The sequence below is a fragment of the Rhipicephalus microplus genome, chromosome 1, assembly GCF_043290135.1.
Source record: "Rhipicephalus microplus isolate Deutch F79 chromosome 1, USDA_Rmic, whole genome shotgun sequence".
Classification (NCBI taxonomy): Eukaryota; Metazoa; Arthropoda; class Arachnida; order Ixodida; family Ixodidae; genus Rhipicephalus; species Rhipicephalus microplus.
Window position 1 is genome coordinate 154,827,223 of NC_134700.1, and position 26,163 is coordinate 154,853,385.

The window sequence follows — 26,163 nt, forward strand, 5'->3', positions numbered from 1 at the left end:
CGGTACTGCTTCCGGGAATTTCGTGGCCGGGCAGAGCACTGTGAGTATGTGCCGGTACCCGGACTGCGTTACAGGAAGTGGACCCACTGTGTCTATAACTAGCCTGCGAAACGGTTCTGTGATAATGGGGACCAGCTTCATAGGTGCTTTAGCCTTATCCCCTGGCTTGCCAACGCGTTGGCACGTGTCGCAGCTTCTTACAAATGCCTCCACCTCCCGAAAGCAGCCGGGCCAGTAAAACTCCCGTAACAAACATTCTTTTGTTTTTTTGATGCCGAGATGCCCTGACCACAAACCTCCGTGGACCAGGTGCAGCAGCTCCTTGCGGAAAGGATACGGTACGACTAGCTGATTAAACCGAACTCCTTTTCGACTCGTGTACTTTCTGTACAAGACGCCCCCCTTTTTGGTGAACTGAATGTTTTGCTTAGCCACCCCTTCCTTCGCGTCTGGCGTTAGGTTACGGAGAGTGGAGTCATTTTCCTGTTCCACTATCAGTTCTGTAGGACTTACATTTAACAGCTTTATAGTGCATTCTACTTCTCGAGATGCCTCGGATTCATCCGGTTTCTTACATCTTTCTTTAGATATTGTGTTTTGAGGCTCCATTATAGGGTGGTCCAGTTTCGTGCCAGGTAAAGAAGGCTCTGCCGCTGAAGCTGTTTCGTCTGCCACCGGATCTTTACCAACTGTCTGAGCGGCGAGCTCCCTTGCTTTGGATCGAGTTAAGGCCTGTACGATACCCTCACTGAACCCAATTCCTTTTTGTCGCAGCAAGTACTCTGATTTATTTGAGAACAAATACGGGTATTGCACTGGGAGATGTGCCGAAACGGCAGCTTCAGTGTCTAGAACACCGAAAGGGCCTTCGATGCGGACTCTTGCTACTGGGAGACATGCACTGTTTGTCTCTACTGCTTGTCTTATCCATGCGCATTCTCCTGTAAACTGACTCTCCTCGACATAGGACGGGTGCACTACATCCATAGTGGCGGCCGAATCGCGGAGCACGCGGCACGGTTGGCCGTTCACGACTAGGTCTCGGATGTATGGTTCTAGCAATTTCATGTTTTCGTCATTACTACAGAGTGACATTAACACAACTTTCGGGTTCTTACAACCCAAAGAAATATGCCCCGTCTGTTGGCAGTTATAGCAAACTATCGGCTTCTTGGCCTCGAACGCCTTTTTCTGTTGCCCTTCCGCCCTTTTCTCGGGTGCTTCTTCCTTTCTCTTGTTTTTCTCATCACCGCTTCCTTTGGAGTCTAAACCCTCCTTTGGCATATACCGACCCGACTTTGTCCATCGCGGAGGCTTGTCGGCCCGATATTTACTAATCTCCCTCCTAGGGACATCCTCGCCTTCGAGGGCACGGCGATTTACGTACTCCTCTGCGAGCTCTGCCGCTCTCGTGATAGTATCTACTCCTTGTCTATCCTGAACCCAGTACCTAATGTTTTCAGGTAGACGCCGAAAGAATTGTTCCAACGCAAAACACTGCAGAGTCTTTTCCGCGTCGCCAAGCGCACCCTCCTCTCTAAGCCATTCCTCCAGATTTACCTTTAAGGTGTACGCAAACTCTGGGTATGACTCGTCTTTGGCTTTCTCGATCTCACGAAATTTTCGCCTGAACGCCTCCGCTGACAGTCTGTACTTTTTGAGCAGACTCGCTTTGACTCTGTCATAGTCGTCTGCGTCTTCTTTACCCATACGGGCTATAATGTCAGCTACTTCACACGGCAGCAGCGTAAGCAAGCGCTGGGGCCACGTGTTTTTAGCAAAATTTTCCCTCTCGCACGTGCGCTCAAAGTGCACCAGAAAAAGACCCATGTCCCCTCCTACCGCGTAGGATGGCATCAAATCTGTCATTCGGCGCTCTCTTTCTCGTGCCACTGCGCTAGCTCCGTTCATTGATTGAGCCTTTGCTAGTTCAATTTCTAGGCGTTTCATTTCCATACGATCGATACGTTCTCTTTCCCTTTCCTCTTTTTCCTCATGACGTCTCTGTTCCTCTTTTTCCTCACGACGTCTCTGTTCCTCTTTTTCCTCACGGAGCCTCTGCTCCTCTTTTTCCTCACGGAGCCTCTGCTCCTCTTTCCTTTGCGTAATAGCCTCCAAGCATTCGCTCAGCTCCTCGTCATCTGCCCCGATCTTCTCGATGGCGTCAATGATCTCCTGCTTTCTTTTCGTCTCGGCAATTACCTGGCCCAGCTCTCGGGCCAACTCTAACAACTCTGGCTTTTTTAGTCCCTTCAAATTCATGGCGGTCCTTGGTGCTGCTAACTCTTTTAACTAAACAACTTTGACGTACTATCAATACTTCCGTCCACCGTTACCAAATCACTGCTTTGTTTACAATCCTACGCAAAGCCTGGTGATATCTCAGCAAAGAAAAGCAGTGCACTCACCCTATGCAGTCATGAATTCGGACGCGTTCCTTCCAGTGTTGTCAGTGATGCCACGAAGCAGTTTTGTCCGACTCTAGGTCCTCCAGACAGCAGGTCTCAGCATTGCCTCCTGGTCGATGAGCTCGATCCCACCGCTGCCATCCAGTTGTTGGGACCTGAGTCCTGTGGGTCTCGTCGTTGGTAGCTGGCTCCCATCGGACTCGTCCCTTATAGCGAGAAGCAATGCTTATATGGGAAAACAGAGAACAGACGTTTATTTACATTAGAGAGAGGTCAATAAGAAAATTTAGATATATAGTGGCGTTCTTCGTACATGGCGAGCTCTCCACTCGAAAAAGCACACCGAATGAGCCGTGGGGGCTCATTATAAAGGGTCTGTCCTCCCCAGATCCCTAGATCGGGGACCGCGTACAGAGGGCACCGTCCAATCACGGACCACACATTACCCGCGAGGGTGACGAGCACGCACGGTCCACGCGAACGTTCAAAACTGAAGCGTGGTCACCGCACGGCCATGTGGCACGAACGCGGCTCCCCCCCCCGTCAAGGTGTGTCGCTGGGCGAGGGGTCTGAAGTTGATGACTGCATCCATCGAAAGGGCCGCCGTAAACAAGCTTCAAATGGTGCCGAACGATTCGTTCAATTAGCGGGACGATTCCCGGCCGCCGCCGCCGCCGTCATCTTCCAAAGAAGAAGCTGCACCGGTGGTCTCCCGAACTGCTCACGGCGCCGCGGCGGCAGGACGCCGCACCCTCCGGCCAGGTGGGAACAATACATGGCGGACACAGGCCGCCAACCCGTTTGGCGACTCAAAAGGAACATCAAAAGGAACGCCGATCCATTGTCAGATCTGGCGCCGGTCCTAACAGCGGGCAGTCACGTCCGGCACCGCTGCCGCCTCTGCCGCGTGCGCCGGATCGGACGGCAGAGGAGGAGGATGTGTGTGCGCTGTTGTGACTGCTCCTGATCCGGGATCACCGTGGTGGCGGCATGTCAACGGAACTCGAGAGAGAGTGAGAAGATGCACCGTGCCCCAGAGAGGGCCGGTCATCTCGCGAGGTCTCGCCGTGGCCAAAGAGAAGAAAAACTGCTCTCAGGTCAAAACAAACAAACAAACAAACAAACAAACAAACAAAAAGAGAGCATCGTATTTTTGTCCTTCTTCCCTAAGAAAGCTTATATTACTGCGGCGACCATGGACTTTTCGAATCGTTCGCGGTAATAACGAGAAAAGATATCTGTTAGAGGTAAGGACACTACAGAGGAAAACATACTTGGTTTAGATTGGTTAAACTGCACTCTAAGAACTCTAGTGTCTTATGTTTCACTATTATAACTTCATTATTAGCGGAGAAAATAAAGGTTAAAATTTCATTTTCAAATTTCGTGCCTAAATCTCCGCAGGCGACGTAAGAAATTTGAAAATGCCTTTTCTGTTTTTTTTTTTTTTGCCTGGCATTGGCAGCATGAAGTTTTCCAAAACTTCGTATGCTAACCCCCGAATGCAGAGATGTTACTTGGCTCGCGACTTCAACTTAACTTGAGCAAGTCGGCGCGAAGCAAGCAGCGGACTTCAAAACGCCCAAGTCAGCCTTCGCGTTTCATAGATGCTCAGGCTGTCTTGCTTGGTCAAGTCAAGAACGAGCTTCAAAGCAGAAACACGCTGCTCGCCTGCTAACGAGGGTAATAATGAAGTTGTTCGCGTAAGGCATGCATTACACCAAAAAAAGACCGTACGTTTTAAAATAACTATAAAAACGAAGGGCCACAAGCATATTCTTGCTTGCCATTTTACGGCTAACGAGCGGCACGTCGTGCCTGCCACCACAACGATGCACAGTGTTGCTTCTGTAAAGCGTTCGTTGCCCGCTGGTTTTAGTGGCCACCCAAATGCGGTGCGTTTCTCCACGGTTGCTTGTTTGGAGGAGAAACAAGCATCGCGTTGGGTTCTTTCGTCGTTTTTTTTTTTCTCAATCGAACGCCATGGCATGTATTTGTGCTGACACCTGGCTCACGAGGTGACGCGATTTTCACGGTATTTGCCTCTGTTCGCCTGTGTGCACGCCTGTAATGGGCTAGGTCGCAGTTATTATGAAAAAAAAAAAAAGTTCTGGGAACAAATGTGATTCGTATCCTTTTGTTGAGCTTGGTAAACAAGAGAAAAACCAGGGGTCAGGACATTGCCCTCAGCAGAATTCTGTCTCGCGGGGTGCAGCAATGTATCGCTGCATGATGATGACGCGGATAAAAAAACCCGTGATAAGGGCACCTCTTTTTTTTTGTGTGTAATTTTACGTAGCGTTGTGCTACAAGCGATGCCTTTCTGAGCGAGAAACAGCGCCCTAGATGAAACGAAATGATAGACGAGGCACACGGACACAGCACCGAGTCAATTTTTTTTTTTACCGAGAGAGACGGAAAGTGTCGTCGTGTTATAGAAAAACAGAAATAGCCTTTGCGGTTACGGAACACTTCGGCGTTGTCGACACCGGGGCTATTAATACGCACGTGTGTGTAGTCGACACAACCTGTAACGCAAGGGAACTCAGCCACTTCATAACAGTCCGCCGGCTGCGGAAAGCGCACCAGCATCGCGTACAGGTGCTTTGCGATGAGTAGCGTAACTTTTCCGACTGCACGGCACACTGTCGACTACGGAATGCGGACGAAATTTCCGGTGACTGGTTGGAATGTGCCAGCGCTGTAAAACCTGAGAGCCATCAGTAGCTGTAACACTGGATGCACGGGCTGTCTTCGGTTGTCCCCACTTTCACGGAGCGGCAACATAACGAGCAGCTGCCCCACGGCGTTCTTCATGAATCTATACCTAGCGTGGAATTGTTGCTCATCGTACAACTCCATCGGATTTCCTTGGTCACGTAAAGCGGTTCCAAGAATCTTCGGCAGGTAGTGCGCCTCAAAAAATGCTACGCTTATGGCGAGGCAAGCAAACTCAAAAGCGGCCACCTTTCACGCGACGTCCATTCGAGAGGTGGCCATGATGGAATAACGCGTGAAGTCGCTTTCAAGCAAGCCCCGCAGCTGACTTGAAACTCGTCCTGACTTCGACCGAGCCAAGTCGCTTCAAGTCATCCGCAAGTTCGAGAACGATTTATGGCGACCGGCAAGACTGTCTTGAGTCAAGAACGAGTCAAGTACGAGTCAAGTAACATCTCTGCATTCGGGGGTAAGTCTATGGCACCCACAGTTTACAATGTACTTGATTTTTACCGATTGTAAGCTACGTAGGACCCAGTAGAAGTCTTAAAAATTTCTTACGTCACGGTGTTTGGTGCGGCAATCTCAAGGGGGCGTTGCCACCCGCATTTTTTTTTTCACGTTTTCTCGCTTATCGAGCGTCGTGTTGCTTTAAGAGTCGTATTTTCGGGATTGTGAAATCGCAGTGCGCGAAAAATCGTTCTCCACTTTACCGTCCCTTTAACATTGCTCATTCAGACCATGCACCGTGGCGTGGCTGCCTCAGCGGCTGTGCCCGTTGACTCAGTGAAGTACATGTATTGTTGGAAAACCCACTTTCACCTATTCATCTCTATAGTGGCTTTATTTTTTTGTCGTGCTGCGCCAAAAAATGTCGCGATATCGATTAAAATCTATGGCATATCGATCGATGCAATTTCCCACGAGCACGCTTTACAGCCGCTCCTTTCTTTGCGGCAGTTCTTCTGGGGCAGCACAAGGGCATCCTTCATCGTGCTGCATCCTTAGCCGGTCTCGCGTCAAGTTACTGCCTTAATTACGAGCGTATGCGACGGAGCAAGGCCTTGTTATCTGCACAGACTCACACGAGCCAGAGCAAGCCAAGTGAATGGCTTGTCGCGGATATAAAGCGTGACATAAAGCGAAGGCGGCCCACCCAAGGGACGCCAAGTTGTCGCGAATGGAAAGCTTTGCGAGTCAGGCTCCATCCTTATTGCGCAATGTATCGGCTTTCGTTTATGTAAACGATGCCACGTCTGGTGCAATTAGGTCATTTCTTCCTATGTTGTTGCAATTACGGTGCTGTTGCAGGCTCAGCAACCCGCCATGTTACTAGCCAGCAAGGCTTCCCATCTGTAGGCCGCTAAAATAAACAGCCGCGCCCGGTTAAAAATAATAGTAGTAGTAAGGTCGCTAGGGTTTCCGTCCTTCGGCCGCGCTGCATCCATCGCATCGGCGAGGCCCCCCGGGAGCTTTCCTCCAAGAGAAACTGAGAACTCTTGCGGGATTACAATCTGTCCATCCCCGGATTATGTCTTATCCCCCCGACCCGGACGTAGGCTTGGAACAACAGCGTGCTGTGGATGCTAATCTCCTGAGCGGCAAAGGACTTTTCTTCTTGTTTAGCTGCCTGGATGTTTTCTTCTGCGTCCAACGGGAGTAGCGGAAGATGAACAAAAGAAAAGGCAAGCAAGCGAAGACCGCGAAGTCTGTATCAACATAGGTGGAATGAAAAGGGAGAAAGTAAAGAGATTGTCCCAGGATTGGAGCAGGAAAGGTGTCTGTTACGCCGCCGAAAGTAAAATCATGGGGCGGCTAATCCCTTGAGGGTATAATAATAATCCACCGCCGCGGCCTTGAATAAGGTATACAACGTCTCGAGGAGACCTTGCCACGTCTCCGCCCAGTCGCGGCGCCACAGTTGAGGTCGTCTCCGCTCGGCTGGGCCTGAAGCAGCCGCGCCCGCCGCCACGTCATGAGGGTCGCCGATGTTAATCGCTGGCCGTCGTTGTGTGGCCTGGAAAAGAAAGAAAAGAGGGGAAGAATGAAAGTTTGCAAAACACCCTCTGAGCCGAGTCAGTGGCCTCGTGAGAGATTCGTTCGGACGTCGTCTCGGGAGGCCATGCATCTCCTTAATCTCTTCCTCCCATTGTTCGTAGCTGCAAAGCTATAGGGAGAACGTGAGTCTGCGGGGACACCTCATGTATACACACTTTATACGGAGCGTTCCATTAACCGGCGCGATCTGTGACAGGATTCCAATGTCTGACGTGATCGGTGTACTCATAGTCACATCCGGAGCGGGTAGCGCTAGGAGCCAAGATTCTTGGACCACGGACATGAGCTTTTGACGGCACAGAAGCCAGCGAAGGCGTTGTTTGCTTGGCGGAGTATGCCTGAAGTCTGCATGCCTCTGCGAGCGCCTGTAAAGTTGAAGTGCGCGCGCGATTTTCTGTGTATATATATATATATATATATATATATATATATATATATATATATATATATATATATATATATATAATATGCGGCTTTCTATTATGTGAAACTTTAAGAAATCAGTTGGATGTGCATAAAACAAGTCAAGAGGTACTTTTTCGCTTATTGTAGACTGGCAAGGCACGTGACATGGAGGATGAAATTTTGTCGCGGCTGCAAACTGTAGGTGATGCTATCGCGCGTCCGTAGCAACACAGTCATATCTAGAAGTGCACCACAATCCTCTCATCCGCCTTGCTCCTGTAGATACTTATATATATGGTACCGACCAGCCGTATAGAGCTGCTTTTCGCTTAATCAGGGCGAAACACCCGGTCGTAAAGTGCGGCATACCCGCAAACGTCGTAAAGAAGATTTACCGACGTGTTGCGTATGTATATACCTGTCCGGTGGTTACAAACCCGTACTTCACGGTCTCACTACTATATACAAACAGTGAGACGGTGAGAGAGGGACGTCGCTGTTACAGCTGCCAGCGTTTTACGGACGCCGGTATACGGAAATATATGGCAGCCGCATCCGTAAGCCGTACGAGTGACCACCTCCTTGATGTCGTCTCCCGATTTCGTTGTTGTTTTATGCGGCCCAGTCCTTTTGTGCCTCGCCGCTCGCGGCTTAGAGGTGCAACGGTGCGCAGAGGAGATTGCGCGCCGTGTTATACCGATCCGTAAATCAAAGGTGGAGACAGGGCTCATTGTTCCGTTTTTTTTTTTCTTTTTGCTCTTCGTGAAGACAAAAGGCAATAGATGAATACAAGGTTAGCGTCATTCGCGAGGCATTCCCTCTGTTATACCCACGTGCCCGACGCATACGAAGCGGTTGTGTAGAGCTGTAGCTCTATCCGCAAACCCATAAATATCGCGAAAGTTGTGCCGGAAACCCGGACAGTCGAGCTCAAGGCGTAGACGGTAATCCGTTCAGTGCTGTAGGTGGACAGATGTCGGCTAGAGATGGAAAATGACGTACTGGAAGTCGGAAATAGCGGAAGGTGGCCGGCACGTATTGAGGCGGTCAAATGGAGCCGAATGAACACGTATACACATACGTGCCGCGTACACACCGATCGTACATTTTGCCAAGCGTTCGTTTGTCGTTCGTGTCGGATATATACCTTCAGTACCGTGATGTATGTATCCTCGCTGTTCTGGGTGTGTTTGATATAGTTCTTGTAAGAATGGAGGGATGAGTGACACCAGCGAAAAATTGTGGTAGAAAGGTTTCGCCGGCTTTCTCCGTCCGCTGCTATCTGCGCAGGTATAGATAGGGTTTGTATATGTATATCGAAAAGAACTGACAATATGGATGCATTGCGATGGAAGCAGAGAATACGTGTAGGAGGTCCGGTGTGTTTCCAGCTGAGCATTCGTGTCTCCTCTTCGTGGCAAGTTCCATACACTCTATGGCTTAGTCGGAAATTGAATATGCCGAGATTTTTATCTCAAAGCAGTCGAAGTGTTGCCATTGTGTACCTTATACTGCCGCAAGCGACAGCTGCGCTCTTATACATCTCAATAGTGCAACACAAAAAAAGGGGGGGGGGGGAGTGCCTGTGGGGGGGGGGGAGGGAGTAGGGCTAGACGAACTGCTAAGACTTTGTTGCTTAACCTGCACATAACACCGCGATCCATGCACCAAGTGGCACCGCAGGTCGCCGTCCTGGCAAATGTGAGGGGAAGCGTTCCTGGAGGCAAATCGTTATACCCACCTCTCGCATTTTCTCCGTTTAAACGGGGCATTCCACCACCTATACAACAGGGTGGCACACAGACACGGATATAAATGTGAGGGTGGCCTTTTTTTTTTTTTTTTGCCTCCGCTCTCCGCGTCGCATTCCGGCGAGCGTCCCATTATGCGCGCGGCGAAAAGAAAAGCGGTGCTCCGGAGATGGCAGCAGCACGCCCCGCATCTCGTGCATCTCGTGGGGCGTACGGAGACGACGAGGGGCAGGACGGGCATCTCGGGGTCACAGAGCGCACTTTCTGGAGAGGACCACAATGGCGTCCCCTTTTGTGGACCGTCGCTTTGCCGTGCAGTGCACGGTCGAGCGAGGCACGGAAGACGAAGGAGGTGGTCGAGCCTTGTAGCGATGCACGTAGGAGGGCGCCCGCTTCGTCCTCTCTTTATAGAGGGTGCGGTTCTGTGGTGTTGTGCATGGCGTGGTGGGAGCGCTCGAATAGAAAACAGCTGCCCCCTTTTACCTCCGTTGGTCTAGTTGGGGTGTCCACGCGTACTCCTTCCTGCACGCTGTTTAGTATCGCCGTTGTTCGCGATCAAGGTGCCAACTACTCGCTGTGTGCGCCTCTTGGCGTACGCCTTTGTGACCGTCTTTTGAGGCTGACCACGGCGGCATTACCTTCCGGGGCTACATTGTTAAGGCTTCTTGCGCTCTTGGGAGGAACCGTAAATATACATTCGCCATCGTCGTCCACTATGCATGGTTCGAGCGATGTTGCTTTACACACTCGCATAAGCATAACCGAAATCTCCCGTTTCACTCCAGTTTTCAACGTCTCACAAAACAACATAGACAGCCGCAGAGCTCGTGCCACTCCGATGCGCACTCCGAGGGATTGATCGAGAAGAACCATCGTTGAGAAGATCCTTTAAAATGGTGCATTTTCACTGATTCTAAACCGGCTCTGCAATGTCTTAGAACTGTGCTATATATACGTCGTGGACCTCAAGACCAACTGGTACTGCACACATGACAACGGTATCAATGAGTAGTAGAAAGAACATGATGTAACTTTTCGATGGTTACCAGGCCACTGCGGCATCATCGATAATGAGCGTACCGACGATGCAGCAAATAACGCTCACGAAAATGGCGTGATGCATCCTATACTACACTATTAAGAAGTGACGCAGCAGCAAGGATTAACACGCGCATTCCAATCTCTCAAGGTCTATGTGTCCCCTTCCCCAGTGCAGGGTAGCAAACCAGATACTTGCTTCTTTCCGGTCAACCTCCCTGCCTTTCTTCATACCATACCTCTCTCTCCTGTGTCGCGCCAGCGTTTCAGTAGTTTTTTGTACGACGGGAGGAATGCTGGAATATTTCTGCCACGCTTGCATGCATCAAGTTTGGTATGCGTGACAGGCAAAAGTGTGGTCGAAGAATATCCGGGAAATGAAAAGAAAGAAATCCAGTTCTGGGGCTACGTGCTCTTGATATGACGCAATATTTTACCGCTGGGGCATGAAAAAATGGTGGACGCGCCTCGACGACATTCCTTCTTTGTCTGTCTGTCTGTCTGTCTGTCTGTTCGTCCGTCCATCCGTCCGTCCACCCTGTGTGCCTCCGCGGGATTCACTTCGCAAAGCGTTTCCATTCTCGCACTGTAGCGCAGAAAGCCAGGTTAATGATGCGCAATCTCTCGGCCACAAGTGCATGAGAAGCACGGCGTGCATGTGTGCCGATCGATCTAATTCGGCGATCCGTGCGCGACGGAGCAAGAAGGGGGGGGGGGGGGGAAGTGGGTGTACCCAATCGTCGTACGTGTGTTTCCGAAAGTGGAAGGCCATTTTCCGTCTGTGCAAGCAAGCCGCTGAACGACGCTGCGCGCATCTTTTCAGCGTAATTGCTCCGCGTTACGCAAGTATTAAGGCTGGTGGAGTCACAGATAGAGGGCTTGCATGTGAGGCCTCCCTCATTAGTTTTAATTGGACGCCTACGAGTAACCCACTCGAAGGCGGTGTGCGACAAGCGCGAGTAACCGTCGGGGACAAAGCCGCATGAGCCTTGAGCTTGCAGAGTTCCACTATCGGGCGTTCATCAAGTCGAGGCGTGCGCTTCAATAAAGCATGTTCGTGCCGGCTTTCGTGTCTCGAATTAGGGTTGTCATAAGGGGAACAGCTTTTCGATGCTCCACCTGCCCAAATTGTTCTCATGAAATCAATACTTTTCATATTTGCATGTCTAACTGTGTATTCTGTAGGAGGGTCTCATGACATGTACTACATGAATGGCTTAATAGGATGAGTATGCGCCTGCTTGTTCAAGAAGCTTCATGGGATCACTGATCTATTTACTTGTTTGGATATTTGCATGATCCTTCCGCAGCAAGCGCCAGGGAAAGCCTTCCCGTAGTATCCCGGGCTTTATCGTATGCCTCTGTCGACTGCAGATTGATAATGAGTGTCGTGATAGATAGATGACGTGGTACGGGTTGGCCTGGCACAGAAGGCACTGATAGCGGCTAACAAGGGGCGTGCTAGCCATCATTATAAAAGATTGGCAGAGGAATAGTACATATGCGCAAGAGGTCGTTTAGCAAGTGCGCATGACATACTTCGTTTATTGAGGAATAGCAAAAAGTGGGCATTATTAAGTTACAGTAGAATAAAAAACAAAACAATGTGCGAATTTCGCCCGTGCGGCGTTTGTCCAAATGCTGTTGCGTGGCATGCACGTCGTTGTGGTTGTGCCGGATCACCCGCTCCCCGTCTTCCTTGCATGCGCACACAGCGCCATCGTGGTGGCAGGCCAAGTTGTTCGTTGGAAAGTGCGCGTGTGTCCGGGCGTCTGCCTAGGGGCCGTCATTTGCGAGGCGATTTACGAGCTCTTTGTGAAGTGAAATACCCCCCTTTTACGCGGCGCGATGCCGCACGCGCATACATACATGCGCGGGGCGGCGGCCTTCCTCCGTGCGTTTTCCTTTGTTGAGCGGGAATGGCAGCCCGTCCAAGTGCTGCCAGGCACGCTTCTTCGAGGAGGGTTCCGGCGGGTCGCCCGCTTGCCCCTGCGTGTGTCACCCTCTTGCGGGCCACGGACGTGCCCTCGAGAAGCACCGAGCTCGAGCGGCTTTATTATGAACTTGTCTCGGCTCGAGCGAATGGCTCGTCCCCGCCTGTCAAGCCGCGTCTCTGTACCGGTTCTGTTTCTTTTCTTTTATTCTTCGCCCTTTCTTTTTCGAATGCGCGCTTTCCATTCCGGCGCTGCAGTGTGGGAGTTCAGTGAAAGGAAAAAGAGGGAGAGAGCATGAAGACCAAAGAATGTTGGGACAGGATGAAAGGTTGCGGGATGCTTGCGGGGTTGCGCCTGTCTGTCGGGGCGTACGGCGTTCTGTATGGGAAGTCGTGGAGTGTATGGAAATTTGAGCATTCTTGAATAATGAGCTCGTCGTTGCACTGTCGCGTGGTATGCGTATATTACAGTGTGGACGGGGGCAAATCGGGGCAACCGAGGTTTTCGTAAGCCGTTTCACCCGTGCGGTGGATGCGGTGTCTGCAGATTTATACATTGTGCGCTGGTATTTTGTGACTTCTCTCCGACGCAGAAAGACGTTTTTGGTGTGATTAGGAATTCATTAGCGGGAAAACGACATAGCGCGTATGAGGCCTCATACAAGTAAGCGCGCCATTGCTCTTACACGGTACACTAATTTTATTACTTTGCCACTTTTCGAGCAAGAGAGAATACGAATAGAAGAAGCCGAGGGAGGTTATCCAGGGCTGGGCCCCGGTGGGCTACCCTGCACTGGGGAAGTAGGAAGGAAAGTTACAGAGGAAAGGAGAAAAGTCGCTGTCTTGAGCCTACGCGTAACAGTTTCACGTTTGACATCATAAACGACGAATCAGACCGGCGTCCTTGAGAAAGCGCCACAGCGCTTTCGTGTCATTTAGTAACTGTGACGAGCAGCCCCATGGTGCCTATATCTTCTCGAGAGTGAAATCGCTTCCGTCCAGTTCATGTAGAACAGACCGGCACCCGCACTTGTTTTCTCGCAAGTCGTTCATCTGCCGTCTGAGACATGATCATAAATAAGCACGCTGTTGTTAATTTTCAACTTGTACTTTCTTTTGCGTTGGAGTCCTATATATGTGCGCCAGAGCGGCTGATATAAGTGTCACACTATCATGGCTCGCTATGTTTCTGGTTGTTAGCCTCTAATTTTCTCCACAGGATCGCATAAGCTTCTCGCTTTATAGGGTGCTCAAAGTCGAACGTCGAAATTGCGTTATTATCCCGCACTCTATACGATCTGCGAAGGCGTAGCTTGTGGCCAATATCACACGCGGTCTGGACTGACTATACTGTGTGCTTGAGTATATAGCAAGCAGTTACACTCGAGGGCGAACTTTCTGATTGGGCCAGTTGGTTGTTCATGATGCTGAGCCAACTATTCATGGGTCGAGACAGACAAAGACGACCGCTGATCCAGGAAGCTAATTCGCCGGCAGGTCTGGGTCAGTGAGTGCTCCAGTTACGTATACCTGTAGTAGCATACAACTAAAAAAGGCAGGAGACCGCGATGTTGACCGAAGCGTGTCTTAGGGCCCGCTAGTGTGTACTATACGGCGGAGCTACCTTCCGTGCTGCTGATGACGTCGCTCTAGAGACGACGCTTATTGATGCAAACTCATATTCATCCGCACCGGAGGCAAAAATGCTGCTGCCTTCGAAAGTTGTCTGGGGCTATAGTACTTTGTGTTCTGCTTGTGTTCATTGTTACCTCAGTGTTGCGAACAACGAACGAGCCCAATCTTATACCTTGTCTTGTAGTCCTACCTGCGGCTCTCCGAGCTCACAGCTGCTCAGTACGGCCCAGTGTGATTGAGTAGTGTTACCTCAGAACACAAAACCCATTCGCGCGAATGAAAAGGACACCGACAACTGTTGCCTCTGGGCTCTGGCAGCGTTTAGTTGGTCGTTTGGGCTTCATCTCACTTCGGTTTTTGTGAGTGCGCGCCTTTTAACTACCGAACTTTCCGCAAGTTGGCGCAGCTCAGGCAACCCTCGGCAAAAATTAGGGTGGGGGCAGTGATTTTAAATGCAAAGAATAGAAAAGTTAGCCCGTAACTGTCTCTCAGGGGAAGGACACCTCAACAGTAGCTGACGAAGGATGGAGGTAGAGAAGGGAATAAAAGGGTAGGATTAAAAGGTGGAGAGATAGAGAGATAGGAAGGAGAGATCGAGGCGCAGGGACATGGAGCGATGGAAATAAAGAGAAGACCGGAAAGAAAGACACTGTTGCAGGAGTCCGAGGACGGGGCACCACTGGCGAGAGCTCTTGTCGGTGACAGGAGATGGCCTAGGGCTAACCCAGGCGGCCAGAGCTGCGCTGTCGTCGGAGATCGCGAGGGCACAACTGGTCGGCACGGAATCCAGCGAGCGAGTGCGAAAATTAGGTGTAAGTCATGCCAGCACGTTTCGCAGCGTGTTTACCCAATGTAACGCGGGTGGCTGAAAGCGGTTCTTAATCCGGTGCTGGTTTTGAACGTGCTCGGCCCGCGGCTGTGTTTTCGGAGTTTTCCATACTTCCCGATTCAGCTGTGCGGTGCATTTGACACTGCTCGGTGTGTGGTTTCAAGAGAGAGTGTTCATTTAGCAGCGTCCAGGGATGGGGGTCTCTCATCCGGTGGTCGCCCAAGGCGGCCGGCATGGGTTACACCAACGCGAAATAGCTGAGTCATTCGGACCAGCTGGCCGCGCAATTACACGGCGCGTCGCCGCACGCGCGTTTTCCGGGAAGGGGGGGGGGGGAGGGTAAGCGAGGATCCGGGGCTCTCTTTCGTCGCCGTTCTTTTTTCTCGGTGGCGGTGATTAGGAGGCGTGTTCTTGGGCTCTGGCGCGCTTCTTCTATTGTGGAGACCAAAGCGACCGGCCGACAGAGTCGTAACTGCCCCGTGCCACGCCACACCGCCACCTGCCCCAGGAATGCGCCCCGAAAAGAAAGCGGTCGGGGGAAATAGCCTGCCCCCGCAGACGGTATTGGCGCGTAATGGAGAAGGGAAGGAGGTTCACGAGTGCGCAAACAAAAAGGACCCGATGAGTGTGCGTAGTGTGGTGCGGCGTGAGTGCGCGTGTGTGTAATGGCTTGGCTGCTAACGTTGTTGGGGGAGGGGAGCATTCCCGGCCGATGAGCGGGCGGTGCGCGCTCTGCTTTTGTGCCGGAGGCCGCGCCGACACACTGGGCTGGAAGCGGCGAAGAAGACCTCCGCCGAGATGACCTGACCGACGACCACCCCTACGTGGCGGGATCGTCGCACTGCTTTCCCCCACTTCGTCCAGCGATCGTGATGGAAATTACACCTCGATCTCCACCGGTGTTCCTTTTTTGTTGCTGCTGTTGGCTTCTTACAACTCACGTCTACCTATTAGTCATGAAATCTGGGAGACCTTCGTCGTCTCGACCCCCACGACTGACCTGTACCACCGATAGTTCGAGACACGCTGCATCATCGTACGCTCAGCAGAATGATCCACAGTCTCGGCTCGCACGGACTACAGTGCGTATGCGGCGAACGGGGAGGCAGGCTGTGAGGAAAGTTGCGCAAAGGGCGCAGCACGTGACCTTGCAGAAACCGCGGTATAAAAGCGTTGAAATCCACGACATTCACGACGGGGTGCGGGAGGGTGCGTTTTTCGGGGCCACAAATGGTCTTCCGGCGCTGGCGGATAAGTGAGAAGCGTTATTACGACGTCATTGCCGTTTTCTCTCCGAGACACCGGGCTGGCCGCCAAAGGCGCGAAGCCAACCGCTAATGGATTCGCTCTGTTCGCCTTTTATTTCGCATCTGACGCTGCGGAGTTGCCGTTCATAAGCGATTGTAGCACAGCACGCGTTCACGGTGTAAATACGTGGACCATAAGTATACACCTCTAGTCGGTCATGCACGACACTATATAGTTTGGCTCGCCAGGAAAAGCGCGATACACATTTGCCGATTGATCGAGTCGTCTTTCTATCATTCCCATTGCTTCGGCACTGACATCTCCGTATAATGTTGAAACGTGGTATGAGTGATCGAATGGTGGTGCATGGTGAATTGTGTATCGCCTGCGCGCGTTGTATACACGCGACAGGGCGAATATCTACAACACGCAATGAGTCATTCCCACGGAGTGCGCGTATATACTGTACAAGCGATAGTGCGTTGGAATCTCGGGAAGGCGGACGAGCGCAATCCGTGTGCGGTATACCAATTGAGCGCCTAATTGGTTCAAAAAAATAAAAATAAAACATCGGTGGTAAAGAAACAAGGAGGAATGTCGAAGAAAGTTACCCAGTCATGCATGCACTGACTGCGAGCCGAGACGCGGCGTAGCGATGTTTTTTTCGAAGCGGCGGCTCGAATCAAAAGGCGCCCTTCGAGAGATAAGAGCGGGAGGAGGAGGAGGTCATCCCAGCGGAGCGATGCTGCGCAAGCGGCCGCAATCGAGGGACGCCGGGGCGATACGGATCTTTCATTTCATCCGCCGAGCGGCGCTTTCTGTTTGCCGTTTCTCCTCCCTCGCATGTGTTTCCGTCCCCACGGATCTTGTACCGAATCTCTTCTATTCGCTTTCTATCTCGTTCTAGGGGGAGTTTATGCGATTAGCTTTTCCTGGGGGGCTCTATCGATACCGCCGCGCGCACGAAACTGAATGTCAAATCAAAATGCTCGCGGTGGCGTAGCAAGAATCCATAAGATGGTAGTGTGGATTCTGTATTCCGCGGTGCAATACGCGTATGTCGGTGATACCATCCTGGACTGTCGACTTCAAACATTCAGAGTGTGCAACCAGCGCTGACGGTGGGACCGATTCGATAATGTGTACATTAGCACTCCGGGTTCCAGACAATTGTCTTCCGGTTCTGTATTCGCTCACACTTAGGTGATGCAAACTGGATGTACTACAGCTTGCATTAGAGTGGAGAGTCAGGAGAGCTACGAAAGAAGCACTCTTATGAAGTGGTTAAACGGGATAGATATTCGGCTTGTGCTCTTCCCTGACGGGAGAAGTAAAAGACCAGACACCCTAGGGATAGATACGCAGTGTATTCACTCAGTCACTTCTCGTAAGTGTTGTCCCGTAGGTCGCGGTATCGAATCCCCGCTGTGGCAGCTGCATTTCCGATGGAGGCGAAAATGTGGTAGGCCCGTGTGCTCAGATTTGGGTGCAGGTTAAAGAACCCCAGGTGGTCGAAATTTCCGGAGCCCTCCACTACGGCGTCTCTCGTAATTATATGGTAGTTTGGCGACGTTAAACCCCACATATCAATCAATCAATCTCGGAAGTGTTGAGCCTAGCGGACCCCATTTTAAAGAGAGAGAAGGAGAGAAGCCTTGCCGCGTGCACTCCCGAAATAAGAAGTCCCGATTCCGTATTCTACGTATCAGAATCCTCGTTCGAAGTTGACCGTGGTGTACGTCCAGGGCGCTGGTAGTACAGGTTCGCTGAAGTTACTCTACGAGATTGACAGCTGAGTCACACCCCGTCCCTGTTGAGCGTCTGTACATTGTTGGCAAGCGTTAGCTTCGATGTGAGCATGAGGAGGAGGAGGAAGCAACTCACGCAGTTGCTCCGTCCAACACGGCACTAACAAACGAACGTGTTCGATGTGCTGCTGCGCGCGTGACCTTTTCTCCGGGGCCAGAGCTGTTTCTCTTCTGCCGCGGCTCGCATGCCGAATGCGCCGATACCGCCGTACGTCGGCCCCCGCGGCGCCGATATCGGTACGTCGGCATCTTTGGCGGAGTCAGCAGCAGCGGCGTCTTCGGAGCGGCCAGACGAAGGTATGCCGCGCGCTCCACGGGATGGAGGAGCCCCACTCCCGCCTGTTGGGCTGCAAAGCGGCCGCCTCTTCATGGGTGGTTAGCCTCGGCATCGGCGACGACGTGGAGGATCTCGCGGGGCCTGCACGACGACGATGAGCCGCCGCATTCCTTCTCGCTCCTTCTCACGCTTTCTCGGGCGGCGTGCATCCCCCATCGCGCCCCTTTCCCACCGCGGCCGCCATGAACGGTAGTCATCGACGCTCTGCTAAACGGTGCGTGGTGTGTATGGAAGACGTGTTCGTGATCGAACGAGGAAAAACCCCAGCATAATCGACATCGAATACTGTGCACCGTTGGCTTAAGCTTGTTAGCGTAACTTGCTTTTTGTAGGTAAACAAAGTGGGGGCGGAAGGAGGGGGTGCGCGCTGATGGTTGCGCAGCAACAGAGACGTCTGAAGGCCTGACCTGAAGTGCTCGTTGCAGCTCGTCTCGTGTTAACCGCGTTCACGAGTCACCGTGCCATTTTCTGGGACGAGTGGCTATACAAGAAGCTGTGTACCACAGGGAACGGCGCCGAGTCAGAAGCCAGGCGCTGACGCGCTGCATCGCTTACGTGTGGTCACGCATTAACGGCGCCTTATCGTTGGTTTTGCAGATCCTACCTTTCGATAACTGCGCATTACGTTGACCGGGAACCTCTATTTGTCCGCGTGTCAGTCTGCGCTAGAAAAAAATTAACAGCATATTCACAGAGTGAATTGATGAGTGGGGCTGAGCATCCGTCCGTGCCCCCCCCCCCCCCCCGTCTGTCTGTCTCTCAGCCCGCTAATCACACTAGAGTGCGCATCATGCACCTAGGTGGTCACGTGCCACGAGGAATATACAAGGGATGGACAGACCCATAGCTTTAGGAGCTTCGCCCCTAAAAGCTATTACGATGTACTAACTATATATAGCACGTTTTTCAGCATTAGCGCCGCGAATGTTGGCTGTGTGAAACTTCGTTGAATATTTAAGCTCGCTGGCACCGTAGCGCAGCACGTCCCTCAATGGGCGATTCCTGGTTGCATCTTGCAGGCCTACCGTTAATACTATCCGTCCGGCACAGCGGCCAGACACGGCGACTGCCCGCTGGACCGTATACATTAAACGGAACGGTGTCTCACTATGCGGAATTCACCGAGGCTCGCGCGTCACCGCATCATTCTTTGTCGACGCCCATGGGGGGCAAAAAGGAGCGTTTGACGTGCGCACTCCCTCTCGTTGGTTTAGTTCCTAACTCAATCGTGCGCCGCGGTATGCGCGAGTGGAGAGGCACGAACACAACCTCCGCGGTGGTATGCGATGGCTCACGGCGGCGGAGCGGCAGAGGTGGTGTTCCCCACCATCTCTCATTTATCCGGCGCCGCTGGTGGCAGCTACTACAGGCCCCCCCACCCTCCTTTCCCCCAATCTTCGCGATACACTCTTCTCTCTCTGTGTGTGCTTGCGTGCCGAAGAACGTGTTTGCTGTTGGTGCCGCCCCAAACGGGCCGCCTTTTGTGCCTACAGTCGCCGATGGTCGCTTCTAGGCTACACTTTCGGCTTCCCCTCCGGGGCCCCGTTCGATGAAAGCTCGGAAGGCGCGGCTAAGTGCGTCCCGACTGCAGAGGTGAGCCTCGCGCAGCGCGGCGGCCTCCGAATAACTCACCGGACAGCCCTCCCTCACGTATACTCCCTGGCTTCTTCGCATGGAGTAGCGCGTGTGGTGTGTACACGCAAGCTGGTGGCTTTCGGTTGGCTTGGCCCGCGGGAGTGCCCCTCGATGATCGCTGTTGGCGGTTACTCTTTCTCGTCCCCCTCCCCCACTTCTAGGCGCGTTGCCCCCGTTCGCGTTCTTTCAAGCTGGACATGTTTGGATGGAATTTGTTGGCTTCATCTGTGTGATGCACCCTCTCCCCGGCCTTCCTTCCATTTGCTCCATCGTTTGCAGTGTCCACGAGCGTATTGGTGGGCCTTTCATTCATGCCTTTGGGAACGCGACGGCTCGCGGTAGAAGAGCGTAGATGTTGTTGATACGGTCCTCAGCCATTCCTCAGGCATCTTTCTAGAAGAGGCGTTGGTTCGTTTTGGCTGCGCTTAAGCCAGTTGTTGCACATGCGCATTAAGGGTGTTCACGAACGACGGATCGAGCTCGGCCATAAGCTGCTTTTCATCAAAAAATCCTGCTGCTCCTCTGGTCAGAGCACACATCCGCCTAAGTTTAGAACTGGAGCATAAAGTAAGGGATAGCGCATCGCTACAAAATACCAGCTCGGTCGACGCAATACGCTTGGTCAGTTGCAAGCAAAAGCACACGAGACTACAAGTTTACATATACTACAGCTAGCTGGCTCAAGAAAAAGCAACATTTACAACGAGAGTAGCCGCAGATAAGCCCAGATATGTCGTGGAAGTATAGCGCTTTTCGCTACACCCAGGCATCGCGCTTCGTCTCCAACGTCAAGCGAAAGCGAGTGAGCGCATGGCGAAGAGTAATCGTTCCAAAATCTTCCGCGCAAGGTAACGCTATACGTATACCAAGGAAGAGAAAAATAAATCCGGGAAACATTTTTTTTAACTCGTTATTGCTGCCGGGGTACGTCTTTGCTTGCGGAGATTTTTCGTGAAATATCGCCCTGTCAGTGCTCGTTCCTTCAACACCCGCGCATTTCTTAAGCAGGTATTTACCTCGCGTTCCTCTCGCGCACGCACGCTCGCACAAGCGCTGCCAAGCGAGGGGCGGTTTCTCTAAAACATGACGTGACAAATGTCGCAAGCTTATTCTGTTTTCATGTGAAATATAATAATAAAAAGCTACGTGCGAAAGAACACGTTGTCGCCTTTTTGTTTCTTTGTCGCTTTTTTATCGTATTTTTTTCTCGCCCAGTTTTCGAGGCACCAACGAAGGTTCATGCATGAAACATGACTGCCTCGCACGATCGTTGCCTATATAGGCTCATGATGCGGGCGTTCCACTTTGAGACTCCGTTTCATGAAGTGGATGACCGGATCGTGGCTCTGCGGTGGCTCCGAAAGTGAAGTCGACGTCGCTCTTCCTATCCCGACTCGTACACGGGCAAAACGTGCGTGGCCTTCGTACTAGGGTGCCTGAATGGTTTCCCTCGCCCGCCGCTCCGTACAGGGTGGGGACAACCGCGTCGTCTGCTAGAGCGTCCGCCATTACATATCTCACCCCAACGAAACACACTGCCTGCGCGCGCGTATGAGGAGAGTTTGAGAAGAGTTTAGTGCGAGAAATGGTATTTCGCGCTATAAAAAAGCAGTCTGAATATGTGCGTCTGTCATTGGAGACTGTTTGCAGGATAAATCTACATTAATTCATGAAGCGCACGCCTTTTCCTGTTACCTAAACTCACCGCACTCCTCAGTGGCTGTGCAGCGTGCCAGCCACTCAGTAGTGCTCGCATTGTACGCGTTGAACTTACTTCATCCTGCTTTTTCCCCCGCCTTGCGTGCCCTCGCAGCTCTGAATAATCTTGCGGGAATGAGATTCAGATTTGTTACACAGCTATTTTTCTGTTATAGCTGGTTGAGATAGTGAAACAGCGTAAACATCAATTGAATCTCTCGTTTTTATGTGACCACTGAGAAAAAAATCTTACTAAGTTATTGGAAAATACAAGATGAAATGCAGTAATAACGATTTTGATGCCCTATACCTGTTCAGTTTTTCTACTTTCCATAGATATATGTAAGCGAGCAATCTAATTATCCGAGAAGTATCACTCTCGTATTCTGCCTCTGTGACGCTGTGTCGGTATTGCTTCGACCGCAATAATATTAACTTACCATAAACATTCTCCAAAGATCACAACCTTAGTCAGCTTAAAGATCACAACGCTGTTTTTATCTAAGAATGTGATATTGTATAACAAATAAGAAAAATGTCTATGAACTTAAGGAGGAGGATGAAGAAAGGACAGGGAGGTTAGCCAGTTCACAATGAACTCAAAATATTTTAATCAAACAATAAGTGTTCTGAAAGAAAAAATAATAAAATTTATAAGTGACTGGTCCAGTTCGGCTGGTCACGGAAGGCTTACCCCAGCGCACGTCTTGCTTCCGTGTTCATTGACGCCGTTTGAACTAACGTGGCGCAAATGCACGCGAAGCCTCAGTCTTGCATAATTCGCAATAAGGAGTTTTGCTACGGCGTCACTGTGCTCGGAGCAAGTCTTTACGCAAGGGCGCACCATCTCGTTCAAATAATCGGTCACGGCCTTCAACGGGGACCTTAAGCGCAGCAAGCCCTCACTCCAACTTATGATGCCCCTGAAATGCTCTTCACACGACTTGAGTGTCAGCAAAACATCCTTGCTGGGATATGTGAGGTTGCCACCTTCACTCCTGTACTCCTTCAGAATAGTCAGAGTTGCGTGCTCGCTTTCAGTTGAGCCTAACAAGGCAGAATTACAATGCCCGCATCCCGCTACAACACTCAGCATACCTTTTAAAAGGAAGCCGCCGATGTAGAAAAGGATGTTGCATTCGTTTTCTTGAAGTTCTTCAATGAACAAAATTTCCGAGTCATCAATGACATCAGCTTCCACCTCCCCGTGCTCTTGTTTGCCTTTTGCAAGCATGTCGGCGAGGTACTTAGCATCGTCGACTTCGTAGCTTGACGTTCCGGGTGCATGAAGGAACTGACTCACGCACACAAGCTTCAGGGCACACTTTAAGTCATATGCGTTAGGAACAGGCTTCCTGATGCGCACCACCGAAAACAAATTTTCGAGGCAGTCTTGCAAGATTCTGCTCGTGAGGAAGAATTCGTATCCTTCACTGCGCAAGAGAATGTCTTGGAGACGAAGAACGACTTTTGTTGTTATTAGTAAACCTGCTTGCGAAGGCTTCCACTGTGCCTTGCTTCCCATCTTCATTCCTTGAAAAACTTCGAGGGCCGAGTTCAGTAGCTCAATTGATTCGTGGTACCTCCGCATGTCTCGAAGGCTGAGAGCAACTGATGGGTGGCGGGAAGACATTAGCGTGTACCAGTTGAATACTAATTCTAGAAACCAAGCTGTTGTCTCTGCCTCCGGCTCTATCGCGTCCTCTTTAATTAGGTACCGAATCGCTGCAGGAGCTTCCCTGAAGAAGCGGACAGCAACTCCCACTTTCATTTTTGTGAAATGGCCTCGCGAAATGTGTAACTCTGAGAGCCTCGGGGCGACTTTCAGCTCTCGTTCAGCATCATACTTAATTACACTGCGCACATGGTCCACGTTCACTTCTTTTGATGGCAGATTGTGCTGGCATACTGTTGCATCACTCAGAAAGAATACTTCCGATGAAAGCAACTGTGACTTGACATTCTTCAGCACGTGTGCAGCATCTGCTGTGAAAAACAATTCTTTGTCTTCCAGACAGGGGTGAGGCACTGAACATACAGTAATGGAATTCCTGTGGCTGGAGAATCCGAGCTCGCGCCACATAGCCCGATTAGAAGCCCCCATGTCGCAAGTGACGACACGGATTCTTAAAGAGATTTCCGCGCAGAGCTGCACTATCTTCATGACGTAGTCCTTGAGGATACTACCCTCTACATGACTTCCGGTGAAGTGGTAGGCAATCACTTGCTTCCATCTCGTATTCAGGCCTCCTACCATGAACACTAGTGCGTGATGTGCAGGTTCGTCTGGATTTTCTGGCATAGTTTGCCCCCCCAACACCACATCCTCAGCGCGATCGAGCTCGTACCCGCGAGCAATCTCCATTTCATCCAAGAACAAAGCACAGTCTTTTTCAATGTCTTGCATGTTCTCTGCTTTGATTTTGAGAACATCGATGACTTCCGTCAAAATTCCGGGAAGAAACTTGAGGCCCTGAAGGCGACGTGCAAGGGTTTTTCCGGATGGCAAGGGGTAGCCCAGATTTCTTAGTGTCTGGTAACCAGTTTTTCCACAGGAAAACTTAATCTGAAGCGCCTGCTTGATTGTTTCTGCAGACCAAGTGCTTCCCTTATTACTCTGGCGCCCAAGAGCCTGCAGCTGGTCATCATTGAGGAATTTCAAACGCTGTCCGAATAATTCCATTTTGGTTTCCAATTTTTTCACCTGTTTTTTTAGTGCTTGAATGGTTGAGGTGGCTTTCCGATGGACTTGATGTAGCTGAGTGTATTTTCTGCCCATATCGGAGAGCTGCTTATTTAACTGCTTGTTTTCACGTGCCCCGTCAGGTGCATCGGCCGAGATCACAACTTCTTCCCTTTCCATAATGTGCGGTACTGAATCAGGCGTCTGAGAATTGCAGCTTTGCGGTTGCTGTGCGCCAAGACTGTCTGTGCGTGAATTTAAATTCGCCTGTGCACTTGTGAGTGGCGTACAATTAATGGCCGTAGAGTTGTCACCGCGTGTTTCTTGGCATGCATCAGGCAACACAGCAGGTCCTGCCCTGTCCTTTGGCGCCTTCCTTTGTGGAGGCAAGCCTGCAGTGCAAAAAAGGACAGTCACAAGCTGCAAGTATTACAAGGTAGCCAGCTCTAATCACAGGCCTGTACTGGATTTTAGCAGTATTATAGGTTGCAGACATATGCCTTTTCTCAGGTCGCAGGCACGTACCCCGACTTTCTTAATATCCTCAAACGAGGAATTCCACGGATCATCCTAATTTTTGAAACTAAATCATTTTAGCCTTGTACTGTTGCCACCTGTTAGGTTCATACAGAATCTTTGACGCACAGTGAAACAGTAACTTACCCCTGAAAGGGAACACCGTTGGCACAGCGTTCGGCTTCAGTTTTATCCACTGGTCAGCTCGGTGCTGCTCGAAATGGCTTGCTTCAAAATGTGCCTGTAAGTCCGTTATGAACCATGAATTTTAGCTTAGCTTAGCCTAGACAGAATTACTAGAAAGACACAGTATACCACACAACTTTTATTGAATTTCGTGATTTGCAATAAACGAATGAAAAACACTTTTCTGTAAATACGCAATTTAATAACAAGCAGCCTATTTTGTTTATACATATAGTGACTAAAAACTGGTACAAACTTCAAATACTGCGGCTGCGCCACACGTTTCCATAGCTGCACTTTTAGAGATCGCAAAAAAAGAGAGAAAAACTGCAACTTAGACGTGAAGCGTTTACAGCACCGACAAAGTGACCCACAGACACGTATACACATTTAAAAAAACAAGTTTCAAAGTTCTCGACGAGAAAAGAACACATGTCGGGATACTCACACTGCATACACACGAGGACTTCGTAGGCTGCCACTTGTCTCGCTTAATCTTCACCATCCATAGCAGCCTTCTTTTGGGCTCTGTCGGAAAATGGTAGAGTTTCCAACCATTTCTGGAGTTGTTCGTGCACATGGGCACGCAGCACCCAGTCATTTCCCTAAAAAAGTATATGACAGAGCGGCCACAGCTCCTTCTTTGCTCCCGTCGCTATGCGAAGTGAGATCTGCAATGGCGGCGGCCGTCAGGAAAAACCGGTCGCGGCGGCGAGCACCCCGTCAAACAATGTCCCCACCCTGCAAGGAGCGGCGGGCGAGGGAAACCATTCAGGCACCCTACTTCGTACACACACAAGGCGACACTTGAGACACATGCTCTGGGAGTGTAGAAACGCTCAGCCCGACTCTATTTCACAGAAACGGGAGAGCTTCCTCAGCGTTATCTCTATAGTTCACCATACTGGGAAGCTCACTTCTGGTCGAGCCCACGAAGCGGCCGCCAGGTGTTCTCTGCTGCTTGACTTGGCTATAGCTAGTTGGTTGTGCATTAAGGCTAACAACGCGAAAACAACACATGGCGGACGGGAAAAGCGCTTGTCTCGTCTTTTTTTTTTCTGTCCGCCGTGAGTAATTTTAGCGCTGTTGTCCTTAAGTATTCCCTCTCGGTACATAGCTGGAAGACGCCCGCTACTCGCGTACTTCGCGACTATGTTTCTCCACTCCACGCGACATTGGGGGTCTGTCGGTTCGCCGAACTTAGCGTCACCCGCGCCCTCTCGTGGTAGCTATAGTTCTGGTTTCGTTTCAGGGATCCGCATGAGTGTGTGCGGTCG

General features: G+C 51.0%; 2 protein-coding genes across 2 annotated transcripts in view; one reads left to right on the forward strand and one right to left on the reverse strand.

Moving 5' to 3' along the window:
- The window catches only part of dlp (glypican dally-like), a 169,243-nt gene that overhangs the window by 78,021 nt on the left and 65,059 nt on the right, over positions 1-26,163 (forward strand). The gene's annotated exons all lie outside the window — the stretch shown is intronic.
- LOC142801191 (uncharacterized) lies at positions 22,089-25,628 on the reverse strand. The gene is made up of 3 exons (XM_075887527.1): positions 25,335-25,628; positions 24,848-24,941; positions 22,089-24,576 (listed from the first exon to the last, which is right to left on the reverse strand). Exons 1-3 carry the CDS (start codon positions 25,485-25,487, stop codon positions 22,181-22,183), a joined length of 2,643 nt encoding a protein of 880 aa, XP_075743642.1. The 5' UTR covers positions 25,488-25,628; the 3' UTR covers positions 22,089-22,180.

What these genes read in the sequence shown, in the direction of transcription:
- LOC142801191 (XM_075887527.1), bottom strand. Translation starts at nt 25,487, where the DNA reads ATGACTGGGTGCTGCGTGCCCATGTGCACGAACAACTCCAGAAATGGT. An exon ending in AGTCCTCGTGTGTATGCAGT is followed by an intron (nt 24,942 to 25,334) that starts GTGAGTATCCCG and finishes ACGGACTTACAG; the next exon opens with GCACATTTTGAAGCAAGCCA. An exon ending in AACGGTGTTCCCTTTCAGGG is followed by an intron (nt 24,577 to 24,847) that starts GTAAGTTACTGT and finishes TTTGCACTGCAG; the next exon opens with GCTTGCCTCCACAAAGGAAG.